This window comes from Mobula birostris, chromosome 21 (genome assembly GCF_030028105.1).
Source record: "Mobula birostris isolate sMobBir1 chromosome 21, sMobBir1.hap1, whole genome shotgun sequence".
NCBI classification, from domain to species: domain Eukaryota; kingdom Metazoa; phylum Chordata; class Chondrichthyes; order Myliobatiformes; family Myliobatidae; genus Mobula; species Mobula birostris.
The window spans coordinates 13,700,908-13,714,039 of record NC_092390.1 but is presented as its reverse complement, the minus strand read 5'-3'; the positions used below and the strand labels follow the sequence as shown (position 1 = coordinate 13,714,039).

The 13,132-nt window shown below is 44.3% G+C and overlaps 1 protein-coding gene across 1 annotated transcript in view; it reads right to left on the bottom strand.

Moving 5' to 3' along the window:
- Positions 1 to 12,761, bottom strand: part of LOC140185995 (ankyrin repeat domain-containing protein 2-like) — a 38,336-nt gene extending 25,575 nt beyond the window's left edge. The window contains exons 1-2 of the mRNA XM_072239820.1: positions 12,675 to 12,761; positions 2,826 to 2,930 (exon numbers count right to left, since the gene is read on the bottom strand). Of these exons, the coding sequence (XP_072095921.1) occupies positions 2,826 to 2,930; positions 12,675 to 12,761 (192 nt within the window). The remainder of the gene's footprint in view (positions 1 to 2,825; positions 2,931 to 12,674) is intronic.
- Positions 12,762 to 13,132: the final 371 nt, after the last annotated feature.

The window sequence follows — 13,132 nt, the reverse complement described above, 5'->3', positions numbered from 1 at the left end:
CCTTTACCCCAGGCTGGAAATGGCTTATACCAGGGGGGCAAAGTTTTAAAGTGCCTGGATGAAGGTAAGGGGGAAAACGTCAGAGGTAGGTTTTTTCAAACACAGAGTGGTGGGTGTGTGGTACGTACTGCCAAGGTGGAGGCAGATACATTTGGGACATTTAAGAGGCTCTTAGATAGGCACATGGATGATAGGAAAATGGAGGGCTGTGTAAGAGGGAAGTGTTAGATCGATCTTAGAGTAGGTTAAAAGGTCAGCATAACATCGTGGACTGAAAGGCCTCTATTGTGCTGTATGTTCTATGAATGGTCAGTGCAGATGACACACAAGCAAACACTGTATCTCAGTATGTATGATATTAGTAAACGAGTTCTTAGTAATTGGGAGATGGGTTTGCTTGGAGACCTAGCCTAGAGTCAGTGTCATAGGCGGACTGACGCTGGGCTGTGGAGCCTGAGGTGGTGAGCTGAACAGGTGCCAGTGTTCCAGGCGGTGTGACTGAAAGCAAAGGTCAGTGAGTAAATCTCCGTGACTTACAGCAGCTGCCAAACAAAGCTCACGCTGTTACTGCGGCAACAGGACACCCTGCCTTGTGGAGCAGGGGACGCCATGGCGTGATCTGAATGCCATCGTCAAGGTTACCAGTTGATCTCCCGTGACATTGACCACTGTGAAGCTGAGGCTAATATTGACTTTGGTGCCAATGTGGTCACTGAGTTATTGTTGGACCCCACCCTCACCAGTTGGATCAGGGCCCACATTGGCTGGTTGTTACCATTCTTTCCCAAATGCATTTGAGGTGACTTCTCCCTAGGGATTCAGTGAAACATGACACAGATGACAGAAAAAGAATGATAGAAACGATGTTGCCAGGACTAGAGAACCTGAGTTATAGAGAAAGGTTGAAGTGGTAAGGGCTTAACTCCCCGTAGTGCAGACAAATTGGTATCCATATTCTTGTCATGTGTAGAAAGATACAGTGGAAAAACTAATCAAATGAGAGAAGATCTTACAGAGATGTTCTAAATTATGAGGGATATAGACAGTGGAAATACTTGCAGACTTTCTCCCCTCTGGTTGGTTTAGACTAGAACCACAGGTCATAGGCCTCATGGGAGGCTCATCCAGAAGATTAAGATGCATGTGATCAATTGTGAACTGGCTGTCTGGATTCAGAACTGGCTTGCCCACAGAAAACAAAGGGGAGTAGTTGAAGGGACTTATTCTACTCCCTTCTATGATTAATGGAGTTCTGCAGGGATCTGTACTGGGACCTCTGCTGTTTGTGATGTATATCAGTGACCTGGATAAAAATGTAGATGGGTGGGTTAGTAAGTTTGCAGATGATATGAAAATCGGTGGTGTTGTGGTTGTGGACAGCACAGAAGACTGGTAAAGAATACAGCAGGATATAGATCATTTGCAGATATGGGCAAAGAAATGGCAGATGGAGTTTAACCCGGCCAAATGTGAGGTGTTGCAAGACCCTTAACAGTGTCCATAAACAGAGCAAGCTTGGGGTCCAAGTTCATCGCTCCTTGAAAGTGGCTACACAGGTCGAGAAGGTGGTTAAGAAGGCTTATGGCATGCTTCCTTTTATTAGTTGAGGCATTGAGTTCAAAAGTCAAGAAGTTACGTTGCAGCTTTATAAAACTCTAGTTAGGCCACGTCTGGAATATCGCACACGGTTCTGATCGGCCTATGATAGGAAGGATGTTGAGGCTTTGGAGAGGGTGCAGAAGAGTTTAGCAGGATATTGCCTGGATTAGAGAGCATGTGCTATACTGAGAGGTTGGAAAAGAGGCTGAGGGGAGAGCTGAGGTTTATCAGACAATATGAGCAAGTAGACAGACAATACCTTTTTCTGAGGGTTGATATGTCTAACACATTTTAGGTGAGAGGGGGTAATTTCAATGGAGATGTGAGGGGCAAGTTATTTATGGTGGGTGCCTGGAATGCCCTGCCTGGGGTGGTAGGGGCAGAAACACTGGAGACTTTTAAGAGACATTTAGATAGGCACATGAATGTGAGGGTAATGGAAGCATATGGACATTCTGTAGGCAGAAGAGATTAGTTTAGTTTGCCATTTGATTACTAATTTAATTGGTTCAGCACAATGTTGTGGGACGAAAGGTCTGTTCCTGCGCTGTACTCTTTTATATTCTATGTTCTATGTTAAAGGTGAAAGGTGAAGTATTTAAGGGGGCTCTTCTCCACTTGGAGGGTGGTGAGACTGTGGTACGAGCTGCTGGCGGATGTGGGTTTGATTGTAACATTTAAGAGAAGTTTGGATGAGGGGGCATGGATGGCCATGATTCGGATGCAGGTAGGTGGGACTAGGCAGAAGATTAGGTCAGCATGGATTAGATGGGCCAAAGGCTGTTTCTGTGCTGTAATGTTCAAGGACTCTCTGACTCTATTGCTGACTCCCTCACCCTCTGCCACTTACAGTCATAGAGTCCTAGAGCAAGGAAGCAATGTCACATGACCATCCATTCTGTAAATATTGTCACATGATTGTCCATTCTGTAAATATTGTCACATGATCGTCCATTCTGTAGATGTCACATGATCATCCATTCTGTAGATGTCACATGATCGTCCATTCTGTAGATGTCACATGATCATCCATTATGCATCCACAGGGTGCTGGTGTGGAGGGAGGTTTCGGGGCTGGAGGCTCCCTTATCGTGTTGAGGTTCGAGAGGGGTAGGGCTGCCATCCGAATATCCCTTCGCAGTGCAGCTTGTGAGTGCGAATAACATGAGGAGTGATGTTGAACTTGCTTCGTGACCCGCATGCTCCCGTGCCCAGCCAAGCATTACCTTCACCGCTTGGACTCTGCTGCCTTTAACTGGCTCCCGATACTTCTCCTTCTCCAGGTCAGCCATGTCCATTTCAGTGACCGGCACCTTATAGCCACGGGATTTCTGCAGAGAACATGGAGACAGACAGATTTGTATTACTACTGAGAAATTTTCACTGCAGCATCACTCTCTTCTTTCTCAGAATCACAGTATGGAACAGTGCAAAATGGGGCCCTTCAGCCCCTGATGCCCATGCTCTCTGTCAATCAGACTGATGAGAGGGTCATGGGGACAGAGGAGACTGCAGATGCCAGAATCTGGAGCAACACACAAGACGAAACATCAACTGTCCATTGCCCTACACGGTTTCTGCCTGAGCTGCCGAGTTCCCCCAGCAGTTTGTGTGTTGATGGGAGGGTCACCCAACACAAAACAGCCTGAAGGATCTGGCTGTCTCTGTTCATGATTTGCAAAAGGCTAGTGTGCAGGGACAAGAAGTAACTAGGAAGGGCAAAAGAATAAAACAGGGGGAATGGAATGAAAGAGGGGAGATTATACTGCACAGTGGAGATGCAAAGGAGACTGCTGATGCTGATAACCTGGAGTGTACACAGTTACAAAGACCACATCTGGAGTACTGTATACAGCAGACCTACAAAATGACACCCACCCTTACCCTCCCCTCCCTCCACCTGCCACCATCTGCCTTGTCTCTGTCTCTACCAGCCTCTATCTCCTATCTTCACACCTCCCTGTCATCTTTCATCACTCCTCAGTTTCACTAATCACCTATCGGAACCTGTCCCACCACACCTCTCTCTCCTGGTTTTCCCCCCTCTCCATTCTCAGTCCTGATGGAGGGCCTTGACCCAAAGCGTCGCCAATTCCTCTCCCCCCACCCCCAACAGTTCCTGCTCAACCCTCCCTCTGGTGGTCTAATACACGAGATTCCAACATCTACAGTCTATTGTGTCTCCATATTTAAGGAAAGATGTTAATATGTTGGGAACAGTTCAGTGAAGGTTTACTGGATAAATGGAAATGTACTGGTTGTCTTAGGGATGGACAGGCAAGGCTTGTATCTGGAAGGCAAATTGACTGGCTGCATGGCACTCTTGTATGGAAACACTGATACTTTTGAATGGAAAATCCTACAAAAGGTAGTGAATTTGGCCCAGTAAATCAAGGTTAAAGCCCTCCCAACCATTGAGTGCATCTACACAAAACACTGTTGCAGGAAAGCAACATTCATCATCAGAGATCCCACCACCCAGGGCATGCTCTCTTCCCACTGCTGTCATCAGGTAGGAGGTACAGGAGCCTCAGGACTCGCACCACCAGGTTCGAGAACAGTTATTCCCATTCAATAATACCACCATCAGGTATGTGATTAAAAGGGAATAAAAGGAGATAACTACGTTCACTTGCCCCATTATTAAAATGTCCCTACAACCTATTATCTCATTATCTCATGTTCTTCTTATTTATTGTTCTTTATTTATATTGCATTTGCACAGTTTGTTATCTCCTGCACTCTGGTTGGTCTTCCGTTGATCCTGTTAAAGTTACTATTCTATAGATTTGCTGAGTAAGCCCACAGAAAAATAAATCTCAAGGTTGTATATGATGACATATATGTTGAGTGATAATAAAATTATCTTTGAACTTTGAACTTTCGAACTTTGAAAGGGTACTTAATTACAACATACAAGGTCTGGAGAGATCTTGACAGGGATGTGGAGAGGGAGTTTCCTCTTGTGGGGGAATCTAGGTACGGGACAATCAATGCTTAAAAACGGAATTCACCATGTAAAGATGTTAGTGAGGCCAGACTTGGAGTACTGTGTGCACTTCTGGTCACCTACCTATAGGAAAGATATCAATCAGATTGAAAGAGTACAAAGAGAAGATGGCGGCGCACCTGTGTGTGCGCAGCCCTCCGGTGAAAAACGATATTGTATCTGTTAAATAGGGGCCATGGACAAATCTGATTTGATGGAGACAGACGTGAAAGCACAGAGGAACATCTGGAGAAATTTCTGAAATGCCCGTTCGCTGCTGTCGTTACTGTGTGGTCGGGAATCTTTCGGCGGGTAGGCCTCAAAATCCCTGGCCATGCCTGCTTTTGGAGACAGAGAAGGAGGTTGAATCGTTTGGACAGAGTTGGCGTTCAGTACTCGGTGTCAGAGAGCTGATCAGAGCTTTAAGTTTTCGGATGACTCAGAGTCGGGTTCTGGTCAGCAGGGCAGGGAGAGTTTTTCTTCCGTCTGCGTGAGATATGGGACATTTGAGAGACATTGAACTTTACTGTGCTCAGGGACTTCATCAAGTTATGGTATTGTTGCACTGTTTGTAACTATATGTTATAATTATGTGGTTTTGTCAGTTTTTTCAGGCTTGGTCTGTCCTGTGTTTTGTGATATCACACCGGAGGAAATAATGTATCATTTCTTAATGCATGCATTACTAAATGACAATAATCTATATAAATTTACAAGAATGTTGCCAGGACTTGAGGACCTGAGTTTTAGGGAAAGATTGAATAGGTTAGAACTTTATTCCCTGGAGAGCAGCAGAATGAGGGGAGGTTTATAGCTTTATTTATCACACATACATTGAAACATACAGTGAAACATGTTGTTTGTTTCAAATAAAATCAGTGAGAATTGTGCTGGGCAGCCCACAAATGTCGTCACACTTCCAGCACCAATATAACATGCCCACAATTCACTAACTCTAACTCACATGTTTCTGGAATGTGGGAGGAAACTGGAGCATCCGGAGGAAACCCATGTGGTCATGAGGAGAATGTACAAGCTCCTTAGAGACAGTGGGGGAAGTCGAACCCTGGTTGGTGATCGCTGATGGTGAAACATTATTGCATTAACAGGCTGCCCCTAATCTGATAGATGTACAAAAATTATGAGGTGTATAGGCAGGGTAAATGCAAACAGATTTTTTCCACTGGGGCAGGGTGAGATTAGAACTAAAGGTCATACGTTAAGGGTGAAAGATAAAATATTTAAGAGGAACGTGAGAAGGAATTTCTTCACTCGATGGTTAGTGAGAGGGTGGGACGAAATGGTGGTCATGGATTAGACTGTAGCTTTTAAGAGAAGCTTGGATAGGTTCATGGATGGGAGGGGTATGGAAGGTTATGGACCACATGCAGGTTGATGATACTAAGCAGAATAACGGTTTGGAATGGATTAGAAGGGCTGAAAGGCCTGTTTCTGCACTCTAATACTCTGTGACTCTTATGTGATGGGGTATCTTTCTTTCCTTAAGCTTTTATATCTTCTACCTAATGGCGGGAGAAGAGAGAATGTTTAGGGTGGGTGGGGTCTTTGATTATGTTGGTTGTTTTAACAAGGCAGTGTCAAGTATAGACAGAATCTGTACTTAACCATTGTAATTTTATATTTAAAATCATTTAGAATTTAAATGCTAAATAAATTTTATTTGTTCTATGTTTAAATATTGACCATTTTCAGAGGGGAGCATTAAAAAACACTTTCAGCAGGAGGCAACCAAACAGTAGGTTGAAGTGCAAAAAGAAATGCAGGTGCTAAAAATCTGAAATAAAACCAGAAAATGCTGGAAATGCTGGGCAGGTGATGCAGCATCTGTGGAGAAGTCTCTCAATGTTGTTGAATTTTTTTGACAGGAATGTTTCAGGATTTATCTCTTGATTTAAAAAAAATTAAGCATCACCTCTCACTGCCTCAGGATATCTGACAAACTCAATTAACTACCTATTCAAACTTAATCACAGTTATAAAATAGAAATAAAGCTGCCAACTTGTATACAGTGTGGAAATATATCTGAAACTTTGAGATTTTTATGTATTTAATCTCGTAATGTGACAAAATGGAACCTGTGTAATCCCAGAGTGCTTTGCTATATGCTTAGTGTGTACTTGGCAGAAAGCATGTAATTTTCTGATCATTGTTCAGTGTGACTAAGGGGATATTGATACATTGCGTGGCCTTGAATAGAAGTGAAACAAGACTGCAGCTGCTAAGGTGGGGAGGGCAACTCAGACAGAAAAGGAAACAGCCAAAGAATTGTATAAAATAAAAACAAACTTTATAAGCCGTAAAACAGAAGCCACCCACAATCCATTGTGAGGAGTGGAGGTGGACTTCTTGCAAGTGATCAATACAGTTTTAAACAGATACACTTTTTTTTAGTTCTTTGTTCTAAGACCTAGTGAATGTACAAGACAGCGGTAAGACCCTAGAAATGCAAGAAGACACAAGAGTCTGCAGATGCTGGAATCTGGAACAGACAATATGCTGGAGGAACTCAATGGGCGAAGAATCCTGCTCATTGGATGTTTTCTTTGTTTTTTGCACTGTTCTCTGTAATCAGAGTCCTTCATCTTCAGCCTTCCACCTATCCCTTCCCTGCATCTCACTTCACCTCCCCCCCCACCCACCACTTTCCCTCTCACCTTGTCTCACCTATCACCTGCCACCCTGTACTCATTTCCCTTCCCCCACCTTCTTATTCTGGCTTCTGTCCCCTTCCTTTACTGTTCTGATAAAGGATTGAGACACAAAACATTGGCTGCTACTTCCTCTATAGATACTGTCTGACTTGCTGAGTTCCTCCAGCATTTTGCATGTGTTGCTGCCAGGAGTGACATTCATGTAAAACCATGAATACAGCCCTGTTAATTTGAAACTCATAGAATGAGTCCAGGCCATGCCATCTTCTCGCAGCTACCATCAGGCAGGAGGTACAGAAGCCTGAAGTCTCAACACCACCAGGTTCAAGAACAGATACCTCCCTTCAAACACTTGGTTCTTGAACCAACTGGCACAAACCTAATCACTAGTTTAGCAACACCATGATGAAGAGACTTGGCCCAAAATATCAACTGTTTATTCCCTTCCATAAATGCTGCCTGACCTGCTGACTTCCTCCAACAGTTTGCATGTTACTCAAGACTTCCAGCTTTGACCACTTTGAGCTCTTTGCACTAAAGTTGACTTCTTTTTGTTCTAATTATGTTATTTCTGGTAAAATTGTTGTTTATGTTTTTCTTGTGAATGATGCTATGGGCCTGTGATGCAGCTGCAAGTAAATTTCTCACAGCATCTGTGCAGACATGTACTTGTGCATGTGACAATAAACCTGACTTTGACTTTGTCCCAAGTTCAACACCCAAAAAATGGAAACAGATAGGAGCTTCCCCAGAATCACAGAGCTTTCAATCACATCCCACCTTAATTCTCCCTTTAATGATCACTAGAATGATTCTGGGAATGAGAGGGTTAACATATGAGGTTTGTCCGCTCTTGGACTATTTTCCTTGGAGCTTACAAGAATGAGGGGAGACCTCACAGAAACATTTCGAATGTTGAAAGGCATGGACAGAGTGGATGTGGCAAAGTTGTTTCCCATGATGGGGGAGTCTAGTATGAGAGGGCATGACTTAAGGATTGAAGGGCGCCCATTCAGAACAGAGATACCAAGAAATTTTTTTAGCCAGAGGATGGTGAATTTATGGAACTTGTTGCCAAGGGTGGCAGTGGAGGCCAAGTCATTGGGTGTATTTAAGGCAGAGATTGATAGGTATCTGAGTAGCCAGGGCATCAAAGGTTGTGGTGAGAAGGTGGGGGAGTGGGACTAAGTGAGAGAATGGATCAGCTCATGATAAAATGGCAGAGCAGACTCGATGGGCCGATTGGCTAACTTCTGCTCCTTTGTCTTATGGTCTTAATACATCTTACTAGGTTGTCGAGTTTATTGTCATGCACAAGTACAGGGAGGTAGAAATACAATGAGTGATAAGCTTGCTTGCAGTAACTTCTGTACCTAATAAAGTGGCCACTGGGGTATGTTTGTGGTGTTCTGCTGCTGTAAGGTTCGATGTGTTGTGCATTCAGAGATGCTCTTCTGCACACCACTGTGTAATGCATGGTTGCTTGAGTTACAGTCGCCCTCCTGTCAGCTTGAACCACTCTGCCCATTCTCCTCTGACCTCTCTCATTAACAAGGAACTTTCACCCACAGAACTGCTGCTCATTTGGATGTTTTCTTTGTTTCTCGTACCATTCTCTGTAATCTTTAGAGGCTGTTGTGCGTGAAAATCCCAGGAGATCAGTTGTTTCTGAGATACTCAAACCACCCTGTCTGGCACCAGCAATCATTCCACGGTCAAAGTCACTTAGATCACATTTCTTCCCCATTCTGATGTTCGGTCTGAACAGCAACTGAACCTCTTGACCATGTCAGTGTGCTTTTATTCACTGAGTTGTTGCCACATGGTTGGATGATTAGTTATTTGCATTAAAGAGAGGTGTACAGGTGTACCTAATAAAATGGCCACTGAGTGTACATAATCCATAAATCATGTCAGTGAAGCCAAAAACATTCAAATTACCCAATTCTTCAGTTCTATATATCCCGCCCACCTTTAATGTTGAAGCTGCTAAGTTCTTCCCCAAAGTTTGTTTCTCTGTATGCCGGAACCCCATCAATCCTGGTTCCAGTTTCGGACTGAAGTCTGCTAATTGCTCGAAGGCTCTTGATTACTTGTTCAACAACTAACTCTTAAAGATTTTAATGATTAGTTTCATTTGTCACATGTACATCGAAACATACAGTGAAATGCGTCATTTGTGTCAAATCAAATCAGCAATGATATGCTGGGGGCAGCCTGCAGTATCACCACACATCCAGCACTAACGTAGCATACCCACTACTCGCTAACCCGAAATCATATGCCTTTGGAATATGGGAGGAAACTGGAGAACCTGGATGAATCGTATATGAGAGAATGCACAACCTTCTTACAGACAGCAGTGGGATTCGAACCTCGATCTCACAGCATTGTGCTAACTCTGCGCTTTCTCTAACATGTGTTTCTGGTCGCTGCACACCCACAGGCTCAGAGTTATAGAGTGAAGGACCGCTGATCAAGAGAAGATACAGTGTGGATTTGAGAGAAAAAAAGGCAAGGACTGGTGGATTCCCATTTTTACCAGCTTTCTTCTATCCTGCCAGCCAGTGTTATGGGATTGCTTGTTACAATTTCACTCTTCATCTGTGGAATTAATTATGGAACATTCTTCTCAGTTTTAAGAACACATTTGAAAATCTTAAATCTTGGAATGAGTTGGTTATCTTCCAAAGAAAGGTGGCCCAGGCTGATTTTGTATCACTGGAGTTTACAAGAGGGAGAGGGGACTGTATGAAACATGCAAGATCCCAGGAGTTCATGACAGGGTGCATGTGGCAGGGAGAATCTAGACTGAGGGGTCACTCCATCATGGGCACAACCCTCCCCACCATCAAGGACATCTTCAAAAAGGCATGGTGTGGTCTCAAGAAGGTGGCCACCCGTTATCCTCTTCTCGTTACCACCATCGGGGAGGAGGTGCTGGAGGCTGAAGACCCACACTCAACATTTTAGAACAGTTTCTTTCCCTCTGCCATCAGATTTCTGAATGGTCCATGAATCCATGAACACCACCTTGCTATTCCTCTTTCCCACTGTGTACCTATCTTTCTTAAGTAGTTTCTTGATTAGTCAGGGCATCAAGTGTTTCGGGGAGAAGGCAGAAAAATGGTGTTGAGAAAGATAATAAATCAGCCATGATGGAATGTTGGAGAAGACTTGATGGGCTGAATGGCCTCATTCTAATCCTATGTCTTGTAGTCTTATCTATCTATCTATCTACCTATTTATTCATTTATTGTAACTCAGAGTTTTTTTTATGTCTTGCACTGTACTGTTGCAACAGAACAATAAATTTCACAGCATGACATGGATAATAGATTCAAGATTCAAGATTGTTTGTCATTTCCAGTACACAACTGTAAAGTAGAACGAAATAACTGTTACTGCAGATCCGATGCAGTGAAAAAAGATAAAGAACATAATAATTTTTTAAAAACAATAAATATAAATACATGAAATCGTTTATATACATGGATGTAACTCTTACGTCAGAATGCTGTTCATTGACTTTAGTTGGGCATTCAATACTGTGATCCCCTCCAAGCTGATCACCAAACTTCACCAGCTTGGTATCAGCTCATCCCTCTGCAACTGGACCCCAATCTGTTAAGTTAGACAACTTCTCCTCCTCCACCCTCACCCTGAACACCAGCGTGCCTCAAGGCTGTGTGCTGAGCCCTCTTCTGTACTCCCTTTTCACCTATGACTGCGTTCCTGTACATGGATCTAACTCCATAATCAAGTTCGCAGACAACACCACGGTGGTTGGCCTGATCAGAGGGGATGACGAGACGGCCTACAGGGACGAGGTCCAGCACCTGGCCACATGGTGTGCAGACAGTAACCTGGCCCTTATCACCCAGAAGACCAAGGAGATCATTGTGGACTTCAGGCATGCCAGGAGTCACACTCATGTCCCCAGCTACATCAACGGAACTGTAGTGGAGCGTGTATTAAGCTTCAAATTCCTTGGTGTCCACATTTCCCAGGATCTCACCTGGTCCCTGAACTCCTCCATACTGATCAAAAAGGCGCAACAGTGCCTTTATTTCCTGCTAAGCATGAAGAAAGCTCACGTCTGTCTCAGGATACTGATGGGCTTTTACCGCTGTACCATTGAGAGCATACTCACCAACTGCATCTCAGTGTGGTATGGTCATTGTCCTGTAAAGCACTCCAGCGGGTGGTGAAAACTGCCCAGCAGATTATTGGCACCCAATTGCCCACCATTGAGAACATCTACCATAAACACTGCCTGGGCAGGGCGAAAATCATTATCAGGGATGCATCTCACCCTAACCATGGACTTTTAACTCTCCTCCCATCCGGTAGGCACTACAGGAGCCTCCGCTTCCGCACCAGTAGGCACAGGAAGAGCTTCTTCCCTGAGGCTGTGACCCTGCTGAACCTCACATCACAGCGCTAAGCAGTATTGCACCCATATTGTACTGTCTCAGTACTTTTACATTTGCGTGCTGTAGCACTTACTTTTTATTCACAGTTTTTTGTAAATAACACTATTCTTTGCATTTCTGGTCAGATGCTAACTGCATTTCATTGGCTTTGTATCTGTACTCGGCACAATGACAATGAAGTTGAATCTAATCTAATCTAATTAATTATATATACATAAAGTGATGCTCAGCACAGGAGTGTCAGTACATAAGGTGACTGACAGGAAATGATAAAGTGGTGATGGTGGGGGGTGTGGAGGTGTTGGTTGGTGAGTTGAGGGGGTCACTTCAGCCTTACTGTTTGGAGAAAGTAACAGTTTTGAATAAACCTGATTCTGATTCTGACTCTGTTTAAAAATACGGGGTACACATTTAAGACGGAGATGTGGTCATAGGTTTCTCTCAAAGGCCAGTGAGTCTTCCTCAAAGGGAATAAAAGCAGAGATTTAGAATGTTGTTAAAGGAAAGTTAGATGGACAGAGAGGGTTCGAAAGGATTACAGGGGATTTTAAGGAGGGCAAACAGGAAGACAGAGACAAAGCTATACCTGATCAGGCAGGGTCGTATTTAATGATGGGATAGTACAAAGGGGCCGAATGGTCTATAGCAACTCCTAATTCATATGGTCTAAAGCTGGGGGTGGAAGCCATTGAACTAATTGACCCTGAACTCTGTCTGCAGGGGAGTATATCCAATCACCCTGCAGGGGAGCTGGTGGGGACACTTAACACACTTAGATCGGTACACGGGTGGTAGAGAAATAGAGGGCTGTGTGGGAGGGAAGGGTTAGATTGATCTTGGAGTAGGTTAAAACATTGAGGGTCGAAGGGCCCATACTGTTCAATGCTCTATGTTCTACGTTCTAGACGAAGTACCTCCTCCCCATTACCATCCAGGCATTTTCGTGCTCACACGAGGATGCAGACGTTCGACAGTACCTGCTCAGCTCTCTCGAGGCTCTCCTTCAGTTCCACCTGGCCGATCAGTGAGCTGATTTCCGCCTCCCTTTCCATCTCTGTTCCCATTTTGATTCAGCAGACTGGAACGGACGGCTGTGTGGGCAGGCACTGAGCTGCTCCACCGGGCTGTCTTATAGCGTGGTGCCGGGACAGGACAGGAGACGGGCAGGACGTGGGCTTTGCCTGGCAAGTCACACTGATTAACAGGTGGGCTCTGGGAACAGACAATGCCCAGGACGGGATCTGGGACCGGGTTTGGCGTGGGGGGAGGAGGGAGAGGGCATAATAACTTTAGCAGCCAGAGCTGGTAGGCAGGGAATGCAATAACTCTGAGATCATTCATCAAGCTCACAGTGAGGTGGCGTAGAGGTACACTGCAAGGACACAGCAAATCACACACACACACACAATGAATCCTTGTAAATCGCAGAATAAAC